Raw genomic sequence first — 27,386 nt, forward strand, 5'->3', positions numbered from 1 at the left:
TTTCAGATGGCAAAAATTAAAATTATTTGGTTTCCCGAAAGCTGTTTATATGTGCTAGTTCATCAAACGTAGACTTAACCAAGCTAATTGTTGTCCAAGTGCAAAAATAGCAGATTTGAATTCCTCACACCCAAAAACATATTTTTAAGACCCCTCACTAAATAAATCCCCCATGCCGAAAACTTTACCTCACGCCCATTGTCTAGGAGCATGATGTCGTCGTCCGCCAAATCGTCTTGGCAGAAATCAGAGCATTTTTCAGACACGGCAAAATAGCCTTTTTCATTGGAGCACCTGAGAGACAAGGCCAGAAGTGAATTTCAGTAAAATGGGGAAGGGCTGTGGGCTCAGTGGCAAAGCACCTGCTTTCATGCAGACGGTCTTGGGTTCAATCCCTGGCAAAAAGGAATCTCCAAACTATCACCACCCTTAAACTACAGTTCCCAGAGTTCTTCGGTGGAAGCCGCAATAGTTAAAGTGGTATCATTGTGCGGTCACGGAATTCTGGGAGCCCCCAAAGAATTCTGGGAGCTGCAGTTTTTTCACGGGTGCTGAGAGTTGTTAGAAAACCCCTGTTCCCCCTCAAATAACTCTGAGTCCCACAGTTCTTTGGGAAGAGAGAGGGATTGTTCAACCCCTCTCTGGGATTTGTAGCCCTGTGAACAGGATAGGGCAGGAGTCAGCAAACTTTTTCAGGAAGGGGCCGGTCCACTGTCCCTCAGACCTTGTGGGGGGCTGGACTTTATTTTGAAAAAAATAATGAACGAATTCCTATGCCCCACAAATAACCCAGAGATGCATTTAAAATAAAAGGACACATTCTACTCATGTAAAATCACGCTGATTCCCGGACCGTCCACAGGCTGGATTGAGAAGGTGATTGGGCCGGATCCGGCCCCCGGGCCTTGGTTTGCCTACCCATGGGATAGGGCATAGCAAACTACACCTCCCAGAATTTTCTGGGGGAAGCCATGGCTGCAGTATGCTAGTGCTTTAAATGTTTGGTGTGACCGTGGCCTTTGATGGAACTGAGTGACCTCTCTGGAAACAGGACTAGCTATTACGCTTCTTATGAATGGCTTGAGGTTTTTTTTTTAACAAAAAAAAAAATCAGGTTTATAATGCAAGTTGCTGGACTTTGTGACTTCATGGAATTGTGTGAAATTGCATGTCGGAGGGGCGTGAGATTTCAGAAGCTGAAGAAAGGGCACAATAACATTACCAGCAGTCACTTGAGTGGGGCTTCAGTGCCAAGGGGTTGGGAAACCGGCAGCAGGGCAGGTGCCCTTGTCTCCAACCCCCCCGCCCCCCCCACGGTGACCGTGTAAGATGGGACTGATGGGCATTGGAGTCCATCAAACTCTGAAGAGCCACAGGTCCCCCATCCCGTTCTACGATGCCCCCCCTCCATGGTTTTCAAAGCTTACGCTAATGCACCTGAAGGAGGTAAAATATTTTTCATGAGAAGGAAGAGAGCGAGGGGAGGACCAAGAGGAACAGCGCCCACCTGAACAGGCGAGAATACTTCATGTAGTCTGCATCTCCGTCATAAGGCTTCTGTGCACCAATTCCAACCCAGAAGAAGTTCTCAGGCTCCTCTCCCTCATTTATCACCTGGAACAAAAGGTGGAGTGGCCATTGTGAGGCAGGTAAGACAAGGCTTCTGGCTCAAGCCAGTAGCCCACCTAGTCCGGCATCCTGTTCTCACAGAGGCCAACCCAGATGCCCCTGGGAAACCACCAAAAGCAGGACTGGAGTGAAAGAGCCCTTTTTCTCCCTTCCATTTTTGCCTCCAACTGTGGAGGCAGAGCAGAGATGTCCCGGCTAGCGGCCTTCGATGGTTCTCTCCTTCAGATGTGATTCAATTCAGGCTCACGCCAGCAGAAACCCTTGCAGGCTGCGTGAACACCCAGAGCAAACCATATGTTCCCCAGAGGTCATCCAGCCCAACCCCCAATGTACCTTCCCCAATCTGCCTGATGCCAGCGATATCTTTGTAACCAGGGCAGGCTGCCAGCAGTGCCAGATTTAGGTATAAGCTAAACAAGCCACACTCTTGCCCCCCCCCCCAATTACAAGTCTGTGTAAATTGTTTTTAAAGGAACTTTTGTTATTGCCAAATGCCAATGTGTTTGCATTATTAAGTTTGTTATGAATTAAAAAATTGTTTTAAGTTAGAGCTTAATAATTATTTCACTATTAATATACTTCTTAATTGCATTTCACTATTAATATACTGTATTTTTTGCTCCATAAGATGCACTTTTTTCCTCCTAAAAAGTAAGGCGGAATGTGTGTGCGTCTTATGGAGCGAATGTAGGTGGGAGGCTCTGCTCAGAGCTCCCTTTAAAGAGCCGCGCCTAGCGTGTGTGCGGCTCTTGGGGGCTTTTCCGCGAGGTGGGAGAAGGGACTGACAGGCTGCCCTCTGTCCCTTCCCCCACCTCCCGGAAAAGCCAGCAAGAGCCGCTGCCAGGCTCTGCTCAGTGCTCCCTTGTAAGGGCTCCCTTTTGTCCCTCATCCCGCTTTGCTGGGAAGCCAGCAGAACAAGAGGCGCTGCGCAGGTTTTAAAGCAAGAAAAGTGAGAGCTGCTTACATGCTCTGCGCAGAATATTTTTTTTCTTGCTTTCCCCCTCTAAAAACTAGGTGCGTCTTATGGTCAGGTGCATCTTCTGGAGCGAAAAATACGGTACTACTTCTTAACTGTATTTCAGTTCAACAATTAATTTGATAAAATACATGTTTTGTTATGTGCAAATGGCTTTAGATACCTATTAGGTCCATAAATTTTGTTTTTATTGTTTAGTCGTGTCCGACTCTTCGTGACCCCATGGACGAGAGCACGCCAGGCAGTCCTGTCTCCCGCAGTTTGGTCAAACTCATAAATTACTATATAGCACATATTCAACACAAAAAACAGCGACCATTTGTTGTTGACAAAGGACAGCTGGACATAGAAAGGGCCCCATTACCTTCAGTAGCTTAGGGCCACATCAAACCTAAATCTGGCCCTGGCTGCGAGGAAAGAGGGTGGGAAACAGTCCGCTTCACCATCTCACGCGCAGTCCCCCCCCCCCCCCGGCCATGGTTTTCCTGCTCTGACTCACCTGCTTGCTGTAGGAGTCATCAAACATGCAGTTCATCATGTCCTCAGCCAGCTTGGCTTCGTCAGGGTCGGCAGCCCGGCCCACCCAGGTGTACACAATGCCTTGGTTGTCTGTGCTTTCAAAGGGAACCTGGAGAAAAAGGGGGGAAATGTTGAAAGGGAACCCTATAACCTCCTGGAGAGTTTCCGTGCATAGCGAGTTCAGTGTGTCCGGCCAAAGAGTGGACTTTGGCTGCTGCCATTGCACACAAAGAGATGCTTGCAGAGCAAGAAGACGATAGTTTATTATTGGAAGCACAAAACTAGGATGGGAAAAGGTGTCTAGTTCCAACCAAACTAACTTATCTGGAGAAAACAAAGGCAGCCAGGTTGGTTCCTCTGTTCTCTTGGGGGATCATTAAAGGTGACCTCTCATCTTGAGGTCCGAAGTGTCAGGAAGTGGTAAAAGAGGATACAGGTATGGGTCTAAATACCTGTAAGATGTATTGGCCTAAACCAGTGGTTCTTAAACTTTTTTCTCCGGGCCACACTTTCAGAACAACAATTTGCTTGCACCACGTGGAATTTTTAATTAATAAGAAATACACTGGAAAACAACTAGGACTGTCCTAAGTATCACTTGATGCTCTTGCTCTCATTTTGAAAAGATATCTATCCATATTCTGCAAATAAAAAATATATTTTGATACCATACTACACTGAAATATTGAAATGTTGGATTGTCCTTGAATCTTCCTGCCACGCCATTTGAGATACGGAGGTCAGCAAAGAGGTCAAAATACAGGGAATTTAGAGATCTCTGACTCCGTTTTAACCATTCACAATAAGCTGCCCCCAAACTTCCAACACAACCCACCCACCATCAGCGTTGGGGGACAAAAGTATAGAAGGATGTCATGGCAGGGACCTTAATTTCCTGTTCATTTTTTGAGGGTTGAATTGGATCTACTCATTTATACATATTGCAGTTGAGCATTTCAGGTTGTTTTTACTCTTGTTTTCAAGTGTTTGTTTCTGTAAGTTGCCTTGAGTCGGTTTTGTGGGAAAAGCGACCAAGCAATTTTATTATCATTATTGCTGTTAACAAGAATGTTAATAGAAAAACAAAATACCACAGCTGTCGGAAGGTTGACCTGGAACTACGGTTGTGGCCAGTGACAGATCAGTATTAGTTTTTCCTGTTCTGAAAAGGGTGCTCTTGAACAGAATGCTCTCTAAAGAAGAACTGTTAAATACTATCCAAAATGATTTCTTAAATCCAGGTTGTAGACTTCTGAATGACATATTCCTTAATCCAGGAGTGTGTGCAAGTGTGTGCATCACCATTCACAAGAAGCAAGGAAAAGAGGCCCCCAAAATTTCCATCGCACCTTTTAAAAGATGATTAGTGAGTATGTTGCACAATATAGGTTCTGTGACTTGCCAAATGCAAGAAAAGTCACAACAATTCAATTTTTTCAGGCACCTCGTTTTCATGAATTCATTTTAAAGAGCAAGTTGCTAGCCCTTATGAATGCTGGACGTTTATACATTTCCTCAGTGCTCCCCCCCCCCCCGGGAACACATACCCCTAAACATTTTGTGAGTCGTTTGGCCTCATTGAGGGGCAGTATTTCAATATGAGAGGAAAATGAGAGGACCCCTAAATATTTTTTTAGAAAAAAGCACTGCATTTCCTACAAGAGAGACACAAAACTTTTGATTCCTGAGTATGCTAAAGCTATCCCTTATTAGAGAAAGCAGCAGTATAAAATCCTATAAGGAGTTTTATTCCACTTTAAAATGTGAACAAGAGTTGAAAACCAGACTATAAAGTATTAGACTTAGTCCCTGACAAAGAGGTTACCTTCAGGATAAAACAAAACTCGGAGTTGAGAAGGCTGGAGTCTGTGTTGATCTGGATACATCTGGGAAGAAAAGGGGAAGGAAAAAAGGTAATCAATCGCAATCGCCAACACAGAAAAGGTGAAAGTTAACACCTGTCATTGTGACTATGCTCATTTCTGAGAAGAACAACCAGGAAGTTGGTGAGAATGCTGGAAACCGTCCTCTGAGGAACAAGTGAAGATGCAGAGTATGTTTAGCCTGGTGGGAAGACACACTGTTCAGTGGGCTACAGCATCTGCCTTGCGTGCAAAATGTCCCGGGTTCAAATCCCCAGCACCTCCGGGTTAGGGCTGGGAGAGATGCAGGAGAGCTGCTGCCAGCCAGTGTAGACAACACTAGCTTGGAGGAGACAATACTAGAATGGTCCGACTCTGCATAAAGCAGCTGCGTATGTAGTTCTTTGCAATGACAGCGTCCCTCAGAGAGAGCTGCCCGTGGTACCAACTCAGTTATAGACGATTCTACGTTATAATTTGGTCATGGGTGTAATATAATCTCTAAAGATTCACATTGCAAACTGCTCTGAGTAATAATAATAATTTATCATTTATACCCCACCCATCTGGCTGGGCTTCCCCAGCCACTCTGGGCGGCTTCCAACAAAATACTAAAATACAATAACCTATTAAACATTAAAAGCTTCCCTAAACAGGGCTGCCTTCAGGTGTCTTCTAAAAGTCTGGTAGTTGTTTTTCTCTTTGACATCTGGTGGGAGGGTGTTCCACAGGGTGGGTGCCACTACCGAGAAGGCCCTCTGCCTGGTTCCCTGTAACTTGGCTTCCTGCAGTGAGGGAACTGCCAGAAGGCCCTCAGCACTGGACCTCAGTGTCTGGGCTGAATGATGGGGGTGGAGACGCTCCTTCAGATATACTGGACTGAGGCCGTTTAGGGCCTTGAGTCAGGGGCTGTACCTGCTCTGTTCAGACAGGACAAAACCCCAGGGATTCCACTGGATTGTCATGAGTGTAAACTCTCTTTACAGGGTGGGTGTTTATGTCTCTCTCCACACATACAGGTGAAATTTGAAAAATTAGAATATCGTGGAAAAGTTCGTTTATTTCAGTAATTCAACTTAAAAGGTGAAACTAATATATGAGATAGAATCATGACACGCAAAGCGAGATATGTCAAGCCTTTATTTGTTATAATTGTGATGATTATGGCGTACAGCTGATGAAAACCCCAAATTAACAATCTCAGAAAATTAGAATCTTGAAACTAATCTCATATATTAGTTTCACCTTTTAAGTTGAATTACTGAAATAAATGAACTTTTCCATGTTATTCTAATTTTTCGAGTTACACCTGTATATGGGGGGAGTTACTGGTTTGGTCTTGTTTCAAATTATGCATTTTGCGCTTTTCATCTCGTATTTTTATGCCGGAGAAGCGCCCTGAGATCTTCGGATGAAGGGTGGCACACAATTATTATTATTATAATCAACTAATTTTTTACTCAGGGCAGACGCACTGGAAATGACAAGCGCCAGGTCAGTCATGCCCATTCATTTCAACGGGAATAATGAATTATAACAACCCACATAAAGCTAAATGGCCCACAATTCCTAAGGGAGGGCCTTGGTATCCCAGAACGGGCGTTAAAAGCTGGCAAAGCCCCTGGGTCCAGAAAGGAAGAAAAATGACAGATAGATTAAGAGAAAAAGACAATAGCGATTTCGAAAAAAGAATGGGAACCATTTATATTATATTTGCAGAAACAAAGAAAGTCAATAGACTTGATGGCAGGATTTAAATAACCATTCACATTATTAGTATGAGAAAATGTTTAGAAAATAGTGAAATATTCTACTGTATTTACTTCAGGTTTTTAGGCTTGATGTTATGTTATTAATAACTTTTTCTGTTAAAAGGTAAAGGACCCCTGACGGTTAAGTCCAGTCGTGGCCGACTCTGGGGTTGCGGCGCTCATCTCGCTTTACTGGCTGAGGGAGCCGGCGTACAGCTTCCGGGTCATGTGGCCAGCATGGCTAAGCCGCTTCTGGCGAACCAGAGCAGCGCACGGAAATGCCGTTTACCTTCCCGCCGGAGCAGTACCTATTTATCTACTTGCACTTTGACGTGCTTTCGAACTGCTAGGTTGGCAGGAGCAGGGACCAAGCAAAGGGAGCTCACCCCGTCGCGGGGATTCGAACCGCCGACCTTCCGATCGGCAAGTCCTAGGCTCTGTTGTTTAACCCACAGCGCCACCTGCGTCCCTACTTTTTCTGTTAGGAGATAGCAAAGTGAGTGAAAAGAAAAACAAACGAGAAGCGGAAGTTGGGGCAAGCCCTGGAGGGGAGGGAGGGAGGAATATAATAATATATGTTAAGAAATTGAGATATATGTAATGAATGAAAAAGAAAAATGAATAAATTAAAGAAAACAAAATCAGAAAGGAAGACTCTGAAGGCAAGAGCCGCTCACCGGGTGCAGAGGGCGCTGCCGTTCGTACGGATGTGGTAGAGGCTGGGTTGAAGCCCATCGTCTCTCGCTTTCCTCTTGCCCTTGTGGATGATGAATTTCCGCTTGAAGTGGGAGAGGAACTTGGGGTTTTCCTGCTGCTGCGTCATCCGCACGACCTGAAACGATGGAAGAAGGAGCAGAGGAGGATTACCGTACGTTTCCGTGTATAAGACGCCCCCCTTGTATAAGACGCCCCCAATTTTGGGGGACTCAAACTTAAGAAAATGGGGGGAAATTGCCCAGAGTTGAGCTTTTTTAAGGGGGTTGGCTGAAAATCACATGTCAACAATATGCGCTGAACAAGTATATCCCTCCCCCTTTAACATGATCTGTTTTTTGGGGGGGGGGACCCTCATCTAATACACGGTAAAGTACATTACCATCTATGGCCACGGTTCCTCTTATATTAAGTGGTTGACTCAAATAACCACATTGCAGAGTGCCTTTGTTCTGGGGTCCAGCCGGCCATGTACCCTCCCTTTTATTTATACTTTTCAAGTTTATACATTTCATTAGTTTTATAATCAATTTAAGATTTCTTTATAATGAGTGTAAGTCAGAAGCACACGAGCCGCTGACTCAATACTGCCGTCTCCACAGGGACATAACCGTTCTCCCAGTGGATTTTTTTTGAAATCGACCCTCAGGTACCACCGAAATTGCTCACCTCCAGCTTCCCAGGGAAAAGGTTCTCAAATTTCTTCTGGAGGCTGAAAGTGAATGTGAGCCAGCCCATGTTGGAGGCCTCCCTGCCTTGCCAAAAATAAACAACGCACTGGAAATCTTCCTCGGGCTGCTTCTCCTCTTCTTCTTCCTCCTCCTCCTCCTCTTCCTCCTCCTCTCCCTCAGCAGCCCCTTCGGGTCTCTTCTTCTTCTTCTTCTTCTCCTCCTCCTCTTGCTCCTCGCTCTCCACAGGGACCCAGTACCTTTGAAGGCGCAAAGCACAGTGACTCGCTCAGCGAGGGAGGCAGCTTGCTCCCTCCTCCCGAGGAAGCTTCAGTGCGGATCGCAAGCCCCATCTGCACTGCAGGCCTCAAAGGTGGAGCCAAGCAGGACCGGCGAGGGGTGTGGCCTAGCGAGAAGGGGTGTGGCCAAGTGGGCGTGGCTTGGGGAGAGCCTCGAGGGCCAGGTTGAGAGGTGTGGAGGGCCCAGGTGGACCCGTGGCCTGGTTCAGTCTAAGTCAGCTCCGTAGGCTTGTTTTCCAGACTCAACGGAAACACTCTCATTTGGTCCAAATCCTGCAGTGTTCGGGGTTGGACTAGATGACCTTTGGGGGGTCCCTTCCAACTCTACAAATTCCATGATTCTGCATTGGATCAGACCGGACAGAGAAGGGAAATAAAGAGGGAGGCAATGCCTGTGGAGGTGGGTGGGTGAGCGACAGCAAGGGCCTGCTTACCGGCACAGGAAGACGTAGCAATCCTGGGTGTGGAAATGCCCAAATTCCTCCTCGGGTAGGCGGGCAAACTTCTTGCCTTCCAGGACAAAGCCCTCCATGCCATCCAGGTCTTCGTTCCATTCCTCCATGAGCTGCTCCGCCTGCCCCCCAAGAAAGAAAGAGTTAAGTTGCAGTGGGGCTGACGGCAGAACTAAGAGGAAGACTGAACGTAGCAGTGATGAGGTATCACTTACTGTATTTTTTGCTCCATAAGACGCACTTTTTTCCTCCTAAAAAGTAGGGGGGGGTGTCTGTGCGTCTTATGGAGTGAATGCCTATGGACAGCAGTGGGATCCCGCTGCATTCGCGAGCGGAGGATCCATGGCTCCTCTTCCTTTCCTCCTCCGTGGCTCGCTTTAAAGCAGCAAAGCGGGAGAGGAACCGCTTACACAAGAGGAGGCTGCTGGGGTTCCTGTGTCGGGTCCGTCTGGGGGCGTGCTGCCTCCCCGCTCGTCGCTCCTCGAGTGCGTACGCTAAAAAAAATACCGCTCCTGTCCCTCGCACTCTGATATACAGGTAGTTTATTACTAAAATAGTTTAGTACAGTGGTACCTCGGGTTACATACACTTCGGGTTACATACGCTTCAGGTTACAGACTCCGCTAACCCAGAAGTATTACCTCAGGTTAAGAACTTTGCTTCAGGATAAGAACAGAAATCGTGCTCCGGCGGCGCGGCAGCAGCAGGAGGCCTCATTAGCTAAAGTGGTGCTTCAGGTTAAGAACAGTTTCAGGTTAAGTACGGACCTCCGGAACGAATTAAGTACTTAACCTGAGGTACCACTGTACAACATTTGATTCAGAATATTTTTGCCCGTTTTCCTCCTTTAAAAACTAGGTGCGTCTTATGGGCAGGTGCGTCTTATGGAGTGAAAAATACGGTTAATAATAATAATAATAATAATAATAATAATAGACTACCCTTCATCTGAAGATCTCAGTGTGGTTCACAGCATAAAAATACTGTGGGAAAGCAGTCTCCCGGACTGCTGATATATTTCTCTGCTGTAAATAAACGCTTCTTAGATTAGAAAGAAGCTGTGTACGTAGTGTTTTTCTGCATGGGTGAGATTCCTCAACATAGGCTACTCCGCTGATCGCTATACTCTGCTAGACGCCGGGAGAAGCACTGAGTTGCAGCGGAGGTGTGCCGGACGTTAAATCTCACAAATACAAGATGAAAACCCAAAATTCCTAATAAAAACAAGAACAATACAAAACCATAACCTCCCCTCTCCAAAATGGGGGGAAAGGAGGCTTTGAGACCCACAGACAGGGCTGAACGATGGGGATGGAGATGCTCCTTCAGGTACACAGGACCGAGGCCTTTTAGGGCTTTTAAGGTCTGCACCAACGCTTTGAATTTTACAGACCTCAGGGGGTGAATAGGGGCTCACTGGCGGAGCCTTAAAATTACAGAAATCCACGTAGGAATTGTCTCCTTGGTTTGAATACAAAGAGTTTGGGGTCGGACGACGACTGGGGCAGGAAGCAGTAGGGCAGATTTTAGACCGCCTCCGCTTCACGTGTGGTGACTCTGCAGAGGAGAATCTCAGCCCAGCCACCCGCTCCGTCCGAGACCTACCTCGCTTAGCGGCATGGGGGGCTGGCGCGGCAGGAAGAGGGCTGTCAGGTCAGCCTTCATCTGGTCCTTCTTCTCGGAGTCTTTCTGCACTTTTCCTGAAAGGCCGTCTGCCTGCTTGACCGACTCTGCGTTGCGGGTGTAATCCACCTTCAGCACGTCATCCCAGTTCTTGAATTTGGACTTGAAGACCTGGGGGGTGGGGGGCAAAAAAGGACAGACATCACCAAAGAATTGATGCTTTTGAATTCTGGTGCTGGAGGAGACTCTTGAGAGACCCATGGACTGCAAGAAGATCAAACCTCTCCATTCTGAAGGAAATCAGCCCTAAGTGCTCACTGGAAGGACAGATCCTGAAGCTGAGGATCCAAGACTTTGGCCACCTCATGAGAAGAGAAGACTCCCTGGAAAAGACCCTGGTGCTGGGAAAGATGGAGGGCACAAGGAGAAGGGGACGACAGAGGACGAGGTGGCTGGATAGTGTTCTTGAAGCTACCAGCATGAGTTTGACCAAACTGGGGGAGGCAGTGGAAGACAGGAGTGCCTGGTGTGCTCTGATCCATGGGGTCATGAAGAGTCGGACACAACTAAACGACCAAACAGCAACAAAAAATGTGGGTTTTAAAAAAATGAATACACTGGTACCTCAGGTTACAGACGCCTCGGGTTATGCATTTTCAGGTTATGGACACACCGAAACCCAGAAGTACCGGAACGGGCTACTTCCGGGTTTCAGCAATTGCGCTTTGCGCATGTGCAGAAGCGCTGAGTCGAGTCATGCGCGTACACAGACGCGGCGCTACGGGTTGCGAACGTGCCTCCTGCACGGATCACGCTCGCAACCCGAGGTTCCACTGTAAATTAATACCCGTCCACCCACCTACCTGGCACTCAGTGCCCTCCAGGTTGCGGGTCACCATGGCATGTTTGGGGCGATGCAACATGCTGCAGAGCTCCTGGCCCAACTTGAGGGCAGCGGCGCGCACCAGGCGAGGAGACTTGCGGCCGATCCAGATGAAAACGTCAGACCAGCAGTCCAGGATGTAGACCGACTTGGTGTCCAGAAGACTTTGAAGCTGTGGAAGGGGAGACAAGAAGGAAGGGTTTCGATTCACCCTGCTCGGCTGCCAAGATCCGTTTCGGCGGCTCCTCAAGGCCTAGTGCCAGAGTTGCCCAAAGGGCCCGTCGGAACAGCAGTTATTTGGAAATGTGCTGCCCCCATTTCAAAGCAGCTGTGTAAGCTGAGGGCCTTCTCAGTAGTGGTGCCCGCCCTAATATTTGCCCTCCCTTATGTCTAAGACATAAGTAACTATGGCTGAATCTACACAGATACAAAAAACGATGCGAAAACCATTTTTTAAATAAAGTTGTAAAATATATATGGAATTTGCCATTAGCTCATCAGCACCATCTAGTGCCACATTTGTATAATGCACTTAGGTAAAGGTAAAGGACCCCTGACAGTTAAGTCCAGTCACAGACAACTCTGGGGTTGCGGCGCTCATCTCGCTTTATAGGCCGAGGGAGCCAGCGTTTGTCTGCAGACAGTTTTTCCGGGTCATGTGGCCAGCATGACTAAGCCACTTCTGGCAAAACCAGAGCAGCGCACGGAAACACCGTTTACCTTCCTGCCGGAACGGTACCTGTTTATCTACTTGCTTTTGAACTGCTAGGTTGGCAGGAGCTGGGACTGAGCAACGGGAGCTCACCCCGCTGCGGGGATTTGAACTGCCAACCTTCTGATCGGCAAGCCCTAGGCTCAGTGGTTTAGACCACAGCACCACCCACGTCCCTGTATAATGCACTTAAAACACACTTAAATATATACAAACATAATAAAACATCAAACATTAAAAACTTCTCGATATGGGCTGCCTGCAGATATTGTCTTAATGTCAGATTGTTGTTTATTTCCTTGACATCTGAACGGAGGGTGTTCCACAGGGCGGGCGCCACTACCGAAAAGGCCCTGTGCCTGGTTCCCTGTAACCTCACTTCTCGCAGTGAGGGAACGACCAGAAAGCCCTTGGAGCTGGACCTCAGTGTCCAGGCTGAATGATGGGGGTGGAGACGCTCCTTCAGGTATACAGGACTGAGGCTGTGTAGTGGTTAGAGTGTTGGACTAGGACCTGAGAGATCAGGGTTCAAATCCTGACTCGGCCATGAAGCTCCCTGGGTGACCTTGGGAGCCAGTCACTGCTTCTCAGCCTAACCTACCTCACAGGGTTGCTGTGGGGATTAAAGGAGATGGGGGAGAACTGTGAAGCTTCTTGGGGGGGAAATGGTGGGATAGAAATGAAATAAATAAATAAAAATAAATAGGTCCCCTGATGCAGTTGTGTTCCTGGGACAGAGTAGAGCTTCCCGCTCTGTTCCCTCTCCCCATCCCATGCCTGCATTGTAGCAGGGTTGGATCCCATCCAATTCTACAACTCTCTCTCTCTCTCTCTCTCTCTCTCTCTCTCTCTCTCTCCCGTATTTTTTGCTCCATAAAACGCTTTTTTTTCTTCCTGAAAAGTAAGGGGAAATGTCTGTGGGTCTTATGGAATGAATGCATGGTCCCTGGAGGCGAATTGCCCAGGGGCGAAAAGCAGATCATGCTTTTTTTTTTTTTTTTTAAGAAAGAGGGAAGTGGGTGTTGAAACAAAGCCGCTGATTGGCAAGCGATCGGGAGGGAGATAAGGGATGCTAGCAATAAAGGAGGCTGCCTGGGAGTGGGGAGGTAAAGACAGCAAACTTGCAAAGGGGGGAAACAGGAAGACTAAAGCAATAAGGAGAGAAATTAGAAGAAAAAGAGGAGCAAAAAAACTGCTCCAGCTAAGGAAAAGACACTAAGGCAAACAAGAGGGAAGGGAGTGTTGAAAGGAAGCAGCTGATCGGCAAGCGACTGGGAGGGAGATAAGGGAGGCTAGCGATAAAGGAGGCTGCCTAGGAGGGGGGAGGTAAAAGCCCATGGATCCTCAGGATTTTTGCATTGGGTCACCCCAAATTCAACATCAGATCACATAGCATGTCCATGGCTACAGCCTGCACCAAAAACACACACGCATCCACTGTTTCGTGGGTGCAAAATGGTGCAAAAACATGGTTACAAAGCACAGATCCACATGGCTCCTCAGGATTTTTGCATTGGGCTACCCCAAACTCACCGTCAAATCACGTCTGTGGCCACAGCACGAACCACAAAAATCATACATCCACTGCTTCATTCAGAATATTTTTTTTCTTGTTTTCCTCCACTAAAAACTAGGTGCGTCTTATTGTCAGGTGTGTCTTATGGAGCAAAAAATACGGCATATATAAACACAGAGTGGCGTACCAGTCTCATTTCTGGCAGCAGATCCACTTTTGGCCTCTTCTTGTGTTCCACAGAAAGCTTGTAGTTTATCTGGGGCAGCTCTAGGTAACCCAAACCTAAACCGACCTGTGGGAGAACAGGAGAAGGAAGAAGAAAAGGGAAAATGGGTGTTAGCAGGGAGAAGGGAGCAATCAAAAGCCCACCTGGCAAGCCTTTTCCTGCTCCGGGGTCTCTCCTGCCCCATACTTTTAAAGCAGCGTCATACCGCTTTATATAGTCCGTGCTTCCCGCAAAGGATCCTGGGAACTGTAGTTTGTTATGGGTGTTGAGAGCTTTTATAAGTGTTTGGGTGTGACCAGCCTAGAATTGATTTAAATCAAATCGATTTAAATCACTAGTCAGTAAGACTTTATTTAAATCATTTTTTCTTTACAGAAAGACTCATTCTTGCTGGTATAATCTTAATATTTACAACCACATGAAGGCTTCATTTCTGGAATAGTAAATTTTCAGAGTAGTTTTTACAGTCATATCAAAAATTACTGATTTGGTTATACAGTGGTACCTCAGGATGCGAATGGGATCTGTTCCGGAGCCCTGTTCGCATCCTGAACAGAACATAAGACGCAACGATGCGTCTGTGGGTCGCGTTTTGCCCCTTCCGCGCATGACATCATTTTGAGTGTCTGCGCATGCGCGAGCGGCGAAACCCGGAAGTAACGCGCTCCGTTACTTCTGGGTTGCTGTGGAGCGCAACCCGAAAGCGCTCAATCTGAAGCACATTCAACCCGAGGTATGACTGTACTATTAGAAATACAGAGACGGATAGCTATGAAATTATTGTCAGGTTTTTAATAAGTTAACTGTTTATATTTGGACAACTTTTCTGCTGTATTTTACTGAAAGGAGAAAAATAATCATTTAAGCGTTTTATTTAACTAAAACAATAACATTATAGCATATGTATCCATGTTTGCTAACTGATGCGGTTAAACAATTAAAAATAAAAAACTGAGACTGAGCTTTAGCACACGTGAAAAACTGAAAACAAATCTTTATTTCCTGATGAATAGCCTTTGGAGTCTGGACCATAATGTAACTTAAATAGAAAACTGTATTTACAAAGATTTTTCCTCCAAAAGCATTTTATTTTAAAAATCTAAATGAAAAATAAAATCCAATTTAAATAAAACAAAAATCCGAAAAAAATCATTGATTTTTATCCACCCTGGGTGTGACAGGTGTCTGCACCAACTCACCTTGTAGAGTTTAGGTCTCGGAGGCTTGAAGTCATCTGGGACGTTGGGCTTGATCTCATCCGGCTGCCCCCCCAGGACCTCCCAAAACTCGGGCGCCTCCTGCGTCTGACTGACGGTCAGGATCTCTGCCTTCCCCTTCCTCTCGTTCTTATTGATCTTCTCTGCGAAAAGCCTAAGAGGGGGGAGAAGAACGGAGCGGAAGACTGATTCAGGGAAAGACAAAAAGGAGCTCAGAGGAACAGATTTGCATTTTAACAAGGGTTCAGCTCCAATTAGTGTTCGGTTTTTCATTTACTTAATACATTTCCACCCCTTCCCTCCCAAAAGAGTCCAGGGTGTCGAACGACGAAGCAGCAAAACAATACATCTGAACCACCAAATGCTTCAAAACACCTGGAATCAAAATTTAAAAACAGATGCTTATCCGCACAGGTAATAATAACCTCAAGGTGGCCAGGATATAAAAATGGCAAATAACCAGTTTCCAGGAAGCACAATTCATGGCAAGCAAATCAGGAGTGAAAATCCATGTATTATTTGTCTATGGAGCCCTTAAACAACTTGGGGGCAGTTCGCATGCGAGATGACATTAACCCATGACATGCCCACTTGACCGCTGGCACGGTTGCAGCTGCTGCATAAGATCTATTTGTATGAAATCAATCTTATATGCGCTCTTTGTGGGGCTACCTTTGAAGGTGACCTGGAAACTGCAACTAATCCAGAATGCGGCAGCTAGACTGGTGACTGGGGGCGGCCGCCAAGACCACATAATACCGGTTTTGAAAGACCTACATTGGCTCCCAGTACGTTTCCAAGCACAATTCAAAGTGTTGGTGCTGACCTTTAAAGCCCTAAACGGCCTCAGCGCAGTATACCTGAAGGAGCGTCTCCACCTCCATCGTTCAGCCCGGACACTGAGGTCCAGATCCAAGGGCCTTCTGGCAGTTCCCTCACTGCGAGAAGTTACAGGGAACCAGGCAGAGGGCCTTCTCGGTAGTGGCACCTGCCCTGTGGAACGCCCTCTCATCAGATGTCAAGGAAATAAGCAACTTCCTGACTTTTAGAAGACATCTGAAGGCAGCCCTGTTTAGGGAAGTTTTTAATGTTTGATGTTTAATGTTTGATATTTTTAATATTCTTTTGGAAGCTGCCCAGAGTGGCTGGAGAAACCAATCCAGATGGGCGGGGTATAAGTAATAATTTTTTTTTTTAATTTTTATTACAGTGTGGCAGCATCTACACTTTGGAACTCCCTGCCTATTGATATCTGGCAGGCATCTTCACTGTACACATTTTGGCACCTGCTAAAAACCCTTTTTTAAAGGCATGTCTAGCCAGATGTCTGGAATGCTGATATGTGTTTTAATTTGTTTTTAGTTTACTGCTGGTTTTAATTTCTTGAATGTTTTAAAGTGTTGTTACTCCTTTTGATTGTTTTTTTTTTTTGTTTTCATTTGCAAACTGCCTTGAGGGTTTTTGTCGCTACGAAGAAACGGTGCACAAATTTTAGGAAATAAAGTATAAATGAAATAAACAAAAAATGATAATGGCATCGGCAGTTCAAATAAAGTTTACCACAGACACCACCCAAAGGCCCAAAGCTACTGACATCAACCACAACCCTCTCCTTGCTTGGGGAGTTACCTGGCTTTGGTGGTGCCACTCAGAGTGGCTTGGCTCCCCCTCCAGATGTAGATCTCGAGGCCGTGGTCCAACAGGAAGACGAACCTTGAAAAAAAAGTCCCAGGAAAGAGGCAAGTTGGAGATAAATAAAGAAAAAGACCCTAAAGGCAAGGTCAGAGTCTTTTTACACTCAACAGCGGCCGCAAGAGTACTCGTGGCCAAAAATTGGAAGAGCGAGGAGACTCCCTCAATGTCAGAGTGGCAAATCAAATTCTACGAATACACTGAACTAGCCAAGATGACAGCGTCAATTAGAATGCAATCAAAACAAGAATTAAGAAAGGAATGGAAGCGTGTTGAAGAATATATTGTACAATATTACTTCAGTGGAAATCTTTGGATAAGTACTGAGTGAGTTCATTATTGCAATGATTCTGGAATAGAGGACTAATTAATGTGATGAATAAATGTGAACACAATGATAGAGTTTTAACGTAGCGAGAAGGACGTCTTGCACGTGGGTGAGGAAAGTCACATGGGTATTTGGGTAAATGGTGAATAGGGTATAGGGTTAGATGTTGGGAATCCGTATATTTAATATAACATATGTTATGTACAGTGCTGAAATTGTACGGTAAGTAACGTGCAATATGAATTTAATAAATAAATAAAGGATTAAAAAAGAAAAAAGAAAAAGACACAAGGGGCCCTTTTCCCCAAATAGCTAGAAGCTGCTGCAGATCTCACTCAAAATCAGTGATGGGGCTTTCCTCTAACCCCCCCAGGTTTTATGGAACTACAACTCCCAGCATCCTCCAAGCCAGTGGTTCCCATCCTTTTTTTGGCCATGCCCCCCCTAAGCATCTCTAAAATCCTGATGCCTCCCTGCCTCCAATGACATATAATTCTTACTATTCAAAAAGTGAACTCCTATTCACGGGGAGGAAGCCTAAAAGGTCATTCACTGTTAATAACTCATTCTCGAATTGCCCCCCATTAAAAATCAAATTGCCCCCCTGTGGGGGGGGGAGTGCCCCACGTTGGGAACCATGGCTCCAACCCTTAGAGTTTAAGAAAAAAGGCTTCTTATAAATCATATCCCCCCCCCCACTGCAGGATTTCAGAACACATTCCTTCCAAGAAATAAAATGAAACAGTTATCAATTAATGCAGGAGGCACTAAATACGTCATGTATCGTTAGCATCTGTCTGTCTCAAGAGACAATGGAGTCTGCCTCTGGGGGTGAAGTCAAATCACTGCATTAGCAACATCAAAGTGACCTCCCTGGGGCGCAAACAGTGCCAGATTTATGTATCAGCTAAACAAACTACAGCTTAGGGCCCCACTCTCTTGGGGGAACAAAAAAAAAATCAAAGGGAAAAAACAACTGGATGTAATTTCCAAAATATAAGATAAAAAGCAAATAAAATAAAACCTACAAACAGCAAGAGTGTTTTGTGTTGTGTAGGCTCCTATTTGTGCAAATGGCTTTAGATACCTATTAGGTCCATAAATTACAATACAGCATATATTTAACACAAAAAACAGCGACAATTTGTTGCTGACAAAGGACAGCTGGACATATAAAGGGCCCCATTAGCTTCAGTAGCTTAGGGTCTAAATCTGGCCCTGGGCGCAAGCCTGGGCAGTGTGCATGGAGGTCCTGGGCTGCCCAGACGACAAGACCCCCCTCTCGGCCTCACTGATGGGGTCCAAAGGAAAGCAGAGCAAAATGTTTGGCACCAGCTTGGCTGCAGGACTTGCCGGAAGGAGGCGAACAAGACACCATCCAACTGTCTTAGGGACTCCAGATTATCTAGGGTTTATTCCCGAGTCTTTTCTTCTCCCGAAGATATCCCACAAGGCAGTGGAAGTTCAGGATCAGAGTTTTCCTTCTCCTAGGTGGGCTCCCTTCCCAGGTGGGCGAGCCCCATCGGCCCCTCACTTCCCTCTACAGCACATGAAGAAACTGCCTTCTTGGCCATTGGACCCCCTCTTGATCTCATCTGCTCAATCCACCAGCGTCTATCTTCACATGCAGAGGAAGTCTCTAACTCACTGAGAGTTTGAGACCCATCGGCTACCCTCACCTGGCTTAGCCGGCTAGTCGAAGCCATTCCCAGGGTGTGGCAGCTGTCGCATGCCAACAGCTTCTAGGAGCCACAGGTGGGAACTGAAAATCATCTCACACTTTCCATATTTCTGATGCTGCTGTTGAGAGATGCCCTTCCACATTATCACAAGATGTGGATGAAAGAAAGTCTTCCCGGGTGGCGTAAAAGGTCTGTGGTCCTTCTTTGCCTTGCAGGAGCCGGCTATATTGTGCCATTTCCCCATCTGAGAGTGCAACAATCCTAACATCCCTAAGCCAAGCAGGGATTGTCTAAATTTTCCATCTCTGAATTCCAGATTGCTGCGCGACAATCAATAAAGAACAAACCAATTCCTTGCATTTAATATTATGGTTTACTCCCTCAAATATGGATAGCAAACACTAATGCGGAGTTAAAGTTCTCTCATTCTTTAAAAGAAATTATTGGTGGACCTTAGAAAATAATTCCTTAGCCCAATCCAAGGATGCCTTTGCAAGTACAACTCCACCAATGTAATGAATTGATTGAGGACTTCCTATGAGACAGATGACCTAGAATGTCAACTCAACTATACATAATATTTTAGGGATTCGTTTCCCCCAAAATTGCTGATTTTAGAGGATCCCGTTTCCAAAAGAGAATCACCCTAAATATTTACCGAGGGTCCAGTGATGCTGCCTTCAGAGGTACCGGTTCCAACTTTATGTTCTTCTTTCCATAAACGCGGTAAAGCCTACATTGAAATCGGGGGGCGAAAATGTTAGATGACAGGGGGAAACTTAAATCCACCAACGGGTCTGTTGGCCAAAGGTCTTGGAAGTTTTGCAATTCATGAAGATTTCCCCTACTTCCTTAAAATAAGAGAACATTCAAAACGGCCAGCACGGAAGAGGAAATGGATTGACACTAGATAAAGAGAGGCTGTACCAGGACTAAAAAACTTGGCGGTTTGGAGCCCTCTGTCATATAATTTTTACACTAGAAAGATCTAGGCAGAGAAGATTGGTTTATCAGGGCACTGCCCCACCAAGGGGAATTGCAAGCTAAACAGTTTTCCCCAAATTCAAAACAATCTCAAAGTCACAAATCTTTCCTGCATCCCACATTATTTATTATCCTGCTGTCAGAACTTGACACATTCCTGCCAATCTCCTGTTCTCTGGCCAAATCAGTTTTTTGTACTGCTGAATCAACCCCAATCCAAAATTACTGCTATGGCCCAATGTTCCCTTCCATCTGCCTCTAGGCAGAATAATCAAATGAAAAATTAGAAATTTACTAGTGTTAGCCCCCCACAATTAAGAAACAGAGGGAACAAGGAGAACAGCCAGGAGTCATAAGTAGGAGCATCTTCCAAAAAAATAAATAAATCTGGATCCCCTAAATTACAAGTGAGTCTTTGGAGAGGCAGAGGATTGAGGCCCATTCAGAGGGGACGACCTTTGACCTGAAAGTTGTACCCAGTAATCCCAAATGCTCTGGGGCTAGCAGAAAAAGAAAAGGACTCTGTATGGGCTCAGAAGCACCCTTTCTTCACACAAAAGCAAAATAAGATTTGGGTGTTGTGCCTTGGATAGAAATTTTTTAAAAAGAAGAAGTATCAAAAGGGGACCATTATCATAATTTCTTACCTGGTGACATAGTGTGTGTCTTCCACTGTATAAAAGCCACTGGCCGTCCCACCTTCAATGTAGGAGATCTCATGATCAAAGACCTGCCAACAGCCACGAAAGTTATTTTTTTAACATTTGGATGAGATACCAAAAGAAGATGAAAAACTATTTCTGTATGAGACAATGGCGGCCAGAGTTTTGATAGCTCAAGGATGGAAACATCAAGATCTGCCGACTATCGAGGAATTACACAAAACAAATGAAATACCGTGAAAATCCCTGAAACAAGAAGTAATCGACTAGAAATATTATCTTATAGAAATAAACCAAATAATAAAAATCAAAAAGTTTAAGGAAAAAATTAGAAAAACCTAGAATTGGAACAATGCCTTAATGGGATGCCGGCTACAAACCTCGTTTCACTGAACTATTCAGTTTCCTCAGAAGGAAATAGAGAAATCATAAACCTTAAATGACCAAATTCAAAGAAAGGGGATAAAACTCCCAAAAATTCTGAAGTATTATAATCCTAGCTCGGCCTAGGTGAAGCAAAGCGCAGTAATAAAGGATTGAGGACTCAAAGGTACAGTTTCTAAAACTGAGTTTACAAAAAAGGTTTGAAAACCTAAATGGCAATTTTTAGACACAGCCCAACTTGAAGAAAGCCAAGCACAGTAATAAAGAATTGAGGACTCAGCTGTGAAATTTTTTGTATTGAGGAATGGCAAACAAAGATGGTAGAGTACACAGAATTAGCCAGGCTGACGGGATGAATTCGTGAGCGGGACGACCAGACGTTCCAAAAAGACTGGAAGAAATTTATAACTTACCTTGAGAAAAAACTGTTTACATATAAGAACACTGGCAGGTTTGGGATAAACCTTAAAACTTACAATTGTTGGAGCATTCTATATGAGATAATAGAAAGAACTATGTATTGATATGAACAGTATGCTGATTAACGTGTAAATATTATAGTGTGGAAACAAGAAAACCAGAAGAAGGGTAGAGGAAAGTAGTAATCCTGAGAGTTTTAGGCTACTCATATTGTAAGAATGAATAAATATATATGAAAATCAATAAAAACAATTGCAAAAAAAAAAAGTTTTTTTTTTAAAAAGCCGAAAGGGGAAAGATAGATATAACCAGCAACCTGCAGAGAGGAAGGCGCTTACCTGGCTGAACTCGTCGCTCTCGTCTCCCATCTCCTCCCGGATGCTGCGGCATTCGGCACCCAAATAGTTGCGCAAGTTGACCGCATGGATGGCAGAGCAGGCTTTCTTGTCGAGCGTGGCTTCCTGGCCAATCCAGTAGTAGATCTCCCAGTTCAGTGAGCCGTTATCGTCTAGGAAAGTCTGGGGGAGAAGCAATGTTTGCAGCCGGACCAATGGGCAAGCTAAAAAACGAACCCTCTCTGCCCTCAAGGTCGCTTTGGGTTAGGGACCTGCGTATGGTGGCATCAAACCAGGCACAGCTCAACTTTTGTCTACTCCCGTGGCAAGGGCAGGGCAGCCGTGGGCCCAGAGATGTTGTTGGACTCAAACTCCCATCAGCCCCAGCCAGCAAGGCCAAAGGTAAGGGATTATGGGAGCTGTATGTTTCCGAGCACAATTCAAAGTGTTGGTGTTGACCTTTAAAGCCCTAAACGGCCTCGGTCCAGTATACCTGAAGGAGTGTCTCCACCTCCATCATTCAGCCCGGACACTGAGGTCAAGCTCTGAGAGTCTTCTGGTGGTTCCATCACTGCGAGAAGTGAGCTTACAGGGAACCAGGCAGAGGGCCTTCTTGGTAGTGGCGCCCACCCTGTGGAATTCCCTCCCATCAGATGTCAAGGAAATAAACTATCTGACTTTTAGAAGACATCTGGAGGCAGCCCTGTTTAGGGAAGTTTTTAATGACTATGTTTTAATGTATTTTAAAACTTTTTTTGGAAGTTGCCCAGAGTGGCTGGGGAAACCCAGCCAGATGGGCGAGGTAGAAAAAATAAATTATTATATATTATTACTATTATTATTATTATTTAGTCCTGACAACATCTGAAGGGTCACAGGTTCCTTATCCTTGGGAGATCATGGCCACCTTCACAATACACACTTACAACACTAGAATGTCACTTTAAACAGCCATGGCTTCCCCCAGTGAATTCTGGGAGCTGTAGTTTGTTAAGTGTGCTGAGAGTCATTAAGAGACTCCTATTATAGCTATAGCTCCCAGAGTTCCCTGGGGAGAGGGACTGATTGTTAAACCATTCTGGGATATATAGCCCTGTCAGTGGGTGAGGGCACCCCCTAACAACTCTCAGCCCCCTTAGCAAACTACAGCTCCCAGAATTCTTTAGGGGAACCTGTGACAGTTTAAGGCTCAGGACTGCAATACCTCAAGGTCCGCCTCTTTCCCATATGAACGGACCTGGACCCTGTGATCATCTTCTGAGGCCCTTCTGAGGACTGGAGAGCAGCAACATGAGAAAGGGCCTTTTCTGTGGTGGCTCCCCATTTGTGGAATGCTCTTCCCCAGAAGGGTTCGGCTGGCGCCTTCGTTACATATCTTCAGGTGCCAGGCCAAAATATTCTTCTTCTCCCATACTAATTAAACAATCTATAGCCTTTTAAACTGTGTTGGGGGTGTTATGATTTATTACTTTGTTAAGTATTTTTGTTTTCATATTGCAAACCGCCCTGCGATCTTTGGATGGAGGGCAGCATAGAAATGTAGTAATAATAATAGTAATAATCATAGTAACGAAAGAAGAATGGCAAGGAAAGCCGATGGAATACACTGAAATGGCGAAGTTGACTGGAATAATCAGAGATAAGGACAACAGAGACTGTAAAAAAGAATGGGAATAGTTTATGATGTATTTACAGAAGCATTGTAAAGAAGTCGACTCATGGATGAAAGGATATAAGATTTTTGACATGACTGAGAATTATATAGCCAGGGACGGAGAACTTCAAAGTGTTAAGATCAGAAGGCGGAAAATATGAAAACAACGAGAAGAGGCAGGAACGAAGATTTGGAGATATGCTTCAGAGGTCCAGACTATGGAGTGCCCGAAAAAATTAATAAATACAATTTGGACTATAATTGGTTGTTGGGTTTTTTTTAGTTTATTATTTTTAATTGGATTATGATTTGGATATGTTGATTGGCTGTTTTTATTGGAAAATCAACAAAAATGATTTTTTTTAAAAAAAGGAAAGAAGGCGACTCACTAGCAGAGTTTGAATAAACACTTACAATTAAGAAAATGAGTATAAACGTTAAAAGGTAATAACTGGGCAAATAACAAAACGTAAGATGTAATTTGGATATATAGGTAAAGGTAAAGGTAAAGGTAAAGGTACCCCTGCCCGTTCGGGCCAGTCTTGACAGACTCTAGGGTTGTGCGCCCATCTCACTCAAGAGGCCGGGGGCCAGCGCTGTCCGCAGACACCTCCGGGTCATGTGGCCAGCGTGACAAGCTGCATCTGGCGAGCCAGCGCAGCACACGGAAACGCCGTTTACCTTCCCGCTGGTAAGCGGTCCCTATTTATCTACTTGCACCCGGAGGTGCTTTCAAACTGCTAGGTTGGCAGGCGCTGGGACCGAACGACGGGAGCGCACCCCGCCGCGGGGATTCGAACCGCCGACCATGCAATCGGCAAGTCCTAGGCGCTGAGGTTTTACCCACAGCGCCACCCGCGTCCCTGATTGGATATATGGTATGCTATGCTATATATCCTGATTTGGATATATGGTATGCTATAAAGATAAGAAGAATATAACAATATTTAATTATAAAATTAAGGTAGAGCAAAATAGGAGAAGCAAATATTTAAAGAATCAGAAGAGGAAGTTGGGGGAAGTCAGAGGAGGGCGGGGGGAGAGAGACTGGGGTTTATATATTCCTTTTGTGATAATGTTTTTTGTGTTAAATATAAAATTGCAAAAATAATAAAATAAAATAAAATAAAATAAAATAAAATAAAATAAAATAAAATAAAAAAATAATAAAATAAAATAAAATAAAATAAAATAAAATAAAATAAAATAAAATAAAATCAAATCAAATAAAATAAAATAAAATAAAATAAATAAAATAAAATAAAATAAAATAAATAATAATAGTAAGGTGGCATCCTAGCACATCCTAGTTTGGTGTGAGTGAGGCCCATGAAGCGACGGGCAAGCAAATCTCCTACCTCGCAGGGGTGGTTGTGAGAATAAAAACAAAATGTCTGCCCCCCTCACCTTCAGGACAATGTAGCAGTCGGCCTCGTAGAACTTCCCATGAAAGGTTTCGTCCACCATTGTGGGCACAAAGTTCTCAATCTGCCAGACGGTGACGCCAGGGAGCTGCCCCACGTCCTCCGTAAAGAACTCAGAGTAGTTGAGCTGAGGCTTCTCCAAACTCTGATCCCAGCGGCGGGTTTTCAGGTCCGTGTACTTTGGGTCTCCGTTCTCCTAGCGCGGAAAGAAAAGGGAGGGAGGGAGAGAGTTAGCAAAGGATCCTAACGGCAATAAGAACAAAGAATAAGGGATCCTGGTAGATGAAAAGAAGGGAAACTAGCGTGCGTTCAGACATGGGGATTATTGCATTGCATTTTCCTGATTATAATGCGACTGCTTCTTTAACCGGATTCTAACATTTCTTTGACGATGCAATACCTATTGCTTTATGGGATGGTGGCTTTTTATATACTGCCATCCCGTGCTAAACTTATTTTTTTAAAAAATAGTTTTTATTAAGATTTTACATTTTTTAACATCAAAGTATCATAATATATCAGGGACGCAGGTGGCGCTGTGGGTTAAACCACTGAGCCTCTTGGGCTTGCCGATCAGAAGGTCGGTGGTTCGAATCCCTGTGACGGGGTGAGCTCCTGTTCCTCGGTCCCTGTTCCTGCCAACCTAGCAGTTCGAAAACACGTCAAAGTGCAAGTAGATAAACAGGTACCGCTCCAGCGGGAAGGTAAATGGCGTTTCCGTGCGCTGCTCTGGATCGCCAGAAGCGGCTTAGTCATGCTGGCCACATGACCCGGAAGCTGTACGCCGGCTCCCTTGGCCAATAAAGCGAGATGAGCGCCGCAACCCTAGAGTCGGTCACGACTGGACTTAATGGTCAGGGGTCCCTTTACCTTTACTATCATAACATATAACAAAAATACCATCCCCCAATTTTCCCCTCCTCTCCACGACTTCCCTCAGTTTCCTCTTCTGGTTTTTTGGCATATTATCTCCTCCAGCTTATTTGTTATTTCTTATTCTTTAATTAAGAAAAAAAAATAGTTATAATTCTTCTCTTTTCATTTTAACATCAACATTCTATTTCCTACATTTGTTTTGTTAATTGCAAGTGTTTAATCCAGGCATTGGCAAACTCGGCCCTCCAGATGTTTTGGGACTACAACTCCCATCATCCCTAGCTAACAGGACCAGCGGTCAGGGATGATGGGAATTGTAGTCTCAAATCATCTGGAGGGCTGAGTTTGCCTAAGCTTGGTTTAATCAAACCCTGCAAGTGAGTCCATTTCTTTACATTGATTCTGTAAATATGACATGAATGGTTCCCCAGTCTTTCTTAAAATCTCTATTGTACTTATCTTCCCATGCTGAACTTTAAACGGCCATCACAGCCTTTTGTGGAAGTGAGTTCCCCAGATTAACCCAGAAATTCTTTATTTTATCTGTTCCGAATTTCCCAACGTTCAGCTTCACTGGTTGCCCAAAACTTCTTGCGTTAAGAGAGAGAGGAAGAAAATATTTCCTTTCTCCACGCCATGCAAACGCCTCTTCCTTGCCTTTTCTCTAAGCTAAAGAGTACCAAGTGCTGCAACCTTGGAGTCCCTCTCCATCACTGAGTGTGTTCCTACCTCCATCTTCTTGTTCTTCTCTTGCGCCACGTCCGACATCCCCTTCAGCACCTGCTTTGCCTGATCATCCTGCGATGAGTCTTTGCGTCTCCGCAGGCGCATCTTTCGTGCCATGGGGTCCTTTGGGCTGCTCCCTAGGAATAGAAAGGGGTGGGGAGAAACAAATAATTTTAGGGGATGGAAGATAGCTTTGAAGCTCCAACAAGTATCGCTTATACACGCAGTTTCTGCTCTCCGAACACAATGTGTTCTCAGGAGATGGTTTATCAGGTGAGCGTTCACAAAACAAGTCAATGATTCCCACTAATTCCTATGGGGAAATGTCTAATGTGTTCCTGATCACAGAATTTTGGCCACAAAATGGTGAAAAAAAACCAGGGAGAATTCTCTGAAACACTGCAGAAGGCAAACAAGGAAGGGAAAAGATGCTCTCTTCTTCATTCAGTCTGTCCCCTTTTCTCCCCTCTCCTACTCCCCCCCCCCCCCCCGGTTTCCAGTGGACCAACATGACACAAAAAAGTAAAGATTGTTTAAGGCTGCTTATTTCTCTACAGTACTACACACATTTGGATCTCTGAATCTGAGGAGCGTATAAGTGAGGTTTGGGTACTGATCTCTCATGTTTGGATAAGTGAATTTTTTAATAACAAGTGTTTGGATAGTGCACGTTGTGGATAGATATTCAACCCTCAACTTACACAGGGGTTATATTCCGGAGTAGTGCATAGAGCCAAAATTGTGTATAGTCAAAACACACTTTCTCTGCACCTCTGAACACTCTCCCAGGTGAGTGCAATGGTGGGTGGGTGGGATTACTGACTCCCCACTCCCATGGATGCCCCCCCCCCTTTTAAAGTTCAGCACTTTTTTTTCTGACAAGCACGTTAAGCTGAATTTGCACAACTTGAATGTGCTTAAGTTGTGAGTTGGAAACAAGAAGAAATTCCGACGAAAGAAGAATGGCAGACGGAATTAATGGACTATGCAGAATTGGACAAAATGACAGGAAGGATTCGAAACCTGCGGGACCAGAGATTTATAGAAGATTGGAAGAAGTACAAGAATTATTTGAAGAGCAACTGTAATCAACAAATTACGCTAGTAGGACTACAAGAAGTTTTGTAATGAGAAATATACATAGTGTTACAAAGTAGGAAAATTTTCAGACA

The 27,386-nt window shown here is 44.9% G+C and overlaps 1 protein-coding gene across 1 annotated transcript in view; it reads right to left on the minus strand.

The window, feature by feature from the left end:
* The window catches only part of FLII (FLII actin remodeling protein), a 56,432-nt gene that overhangs the window by 5,321 nt on the left and 23,725 nt on the right, over positions 1 to 27,386 (minus strand). The window contains exons 12-28 of the mRNA XM_080980939.1: positions 26,218 to 26,351; positions 24,596 to 24,808; positions 21,538 to 21,717; positions 20,381 to 20,463; positions 19,408 to 19,482; positions 16,677 to 16,760; positions 15,030 to 15,201; positions 13,792 to 13,896; positions 11,357 to 11,548; positions 10,476 to 10,664; positions 8,853 to 8,992; positions 8,121 to 8,379; positions 7,415 to 7,569; positions 4,950 to 5,010; positions 3,105 to 3,233; positions 1,508 to 1,614; positions 189 to 294 (exon numbers count right to left, since the gene is read on the minus strand). Of these exons, the coding sequence (XP_080837065.1) occupies positions 189 to 294; positions 1,508 to 1,614; positions 3,105 to 3,233; positions 4,950 to 5,010; positions 7,415 to 7,569; positions 8,121 to 8,379; positions 8,853 to 8,992; positions 10,476 to 10,664; positions 11,357 to 11,548; positions 13,792 to 13,896; positions 15,030 to 15,201; positions 16,677 to 16,760; positions 19,408 to 19,482; positions 20,381 to 20,463; positions 21,538 to 21,717; positions 24,596 to 24,808; positions 26,218 to 26,351 (2,384 nt within the window). The remainder of the gene's footprint in view (positions 1 to 188; positions 295 to 1,507; positions 1,615 to 3,104; positions 3,234 to 4,949; positions 5,011 to 7,414; positions 7,570 to 8,120; positions 8,380 to 8,852; positions 8,993 to 10,475; positions 10,665 to 11,356; positions 11,549 to 13,791; positions 13,897 to 15,029; positions 15,202 to 16,676; positions 16,761 to 19,407; positions 19,483 to 20,380; positions 20,464 to 21,537; positions 21,718 to 24,595; positions 24,809 to 26,217; positions 26,352 to 27,386) is intronic.

Source organism: Podarcis pityusensis (genome assembly GCF_964106645.2).
Source record: "Podarcis pityusensis genome assembly, chromosome: 14".
Lineage (NCBI taxonomy): Eukaryota > Metazoa > Chordata > Lepidosauria > Squamata > Lacertidae > Podarcis > Podarcis pityusensis.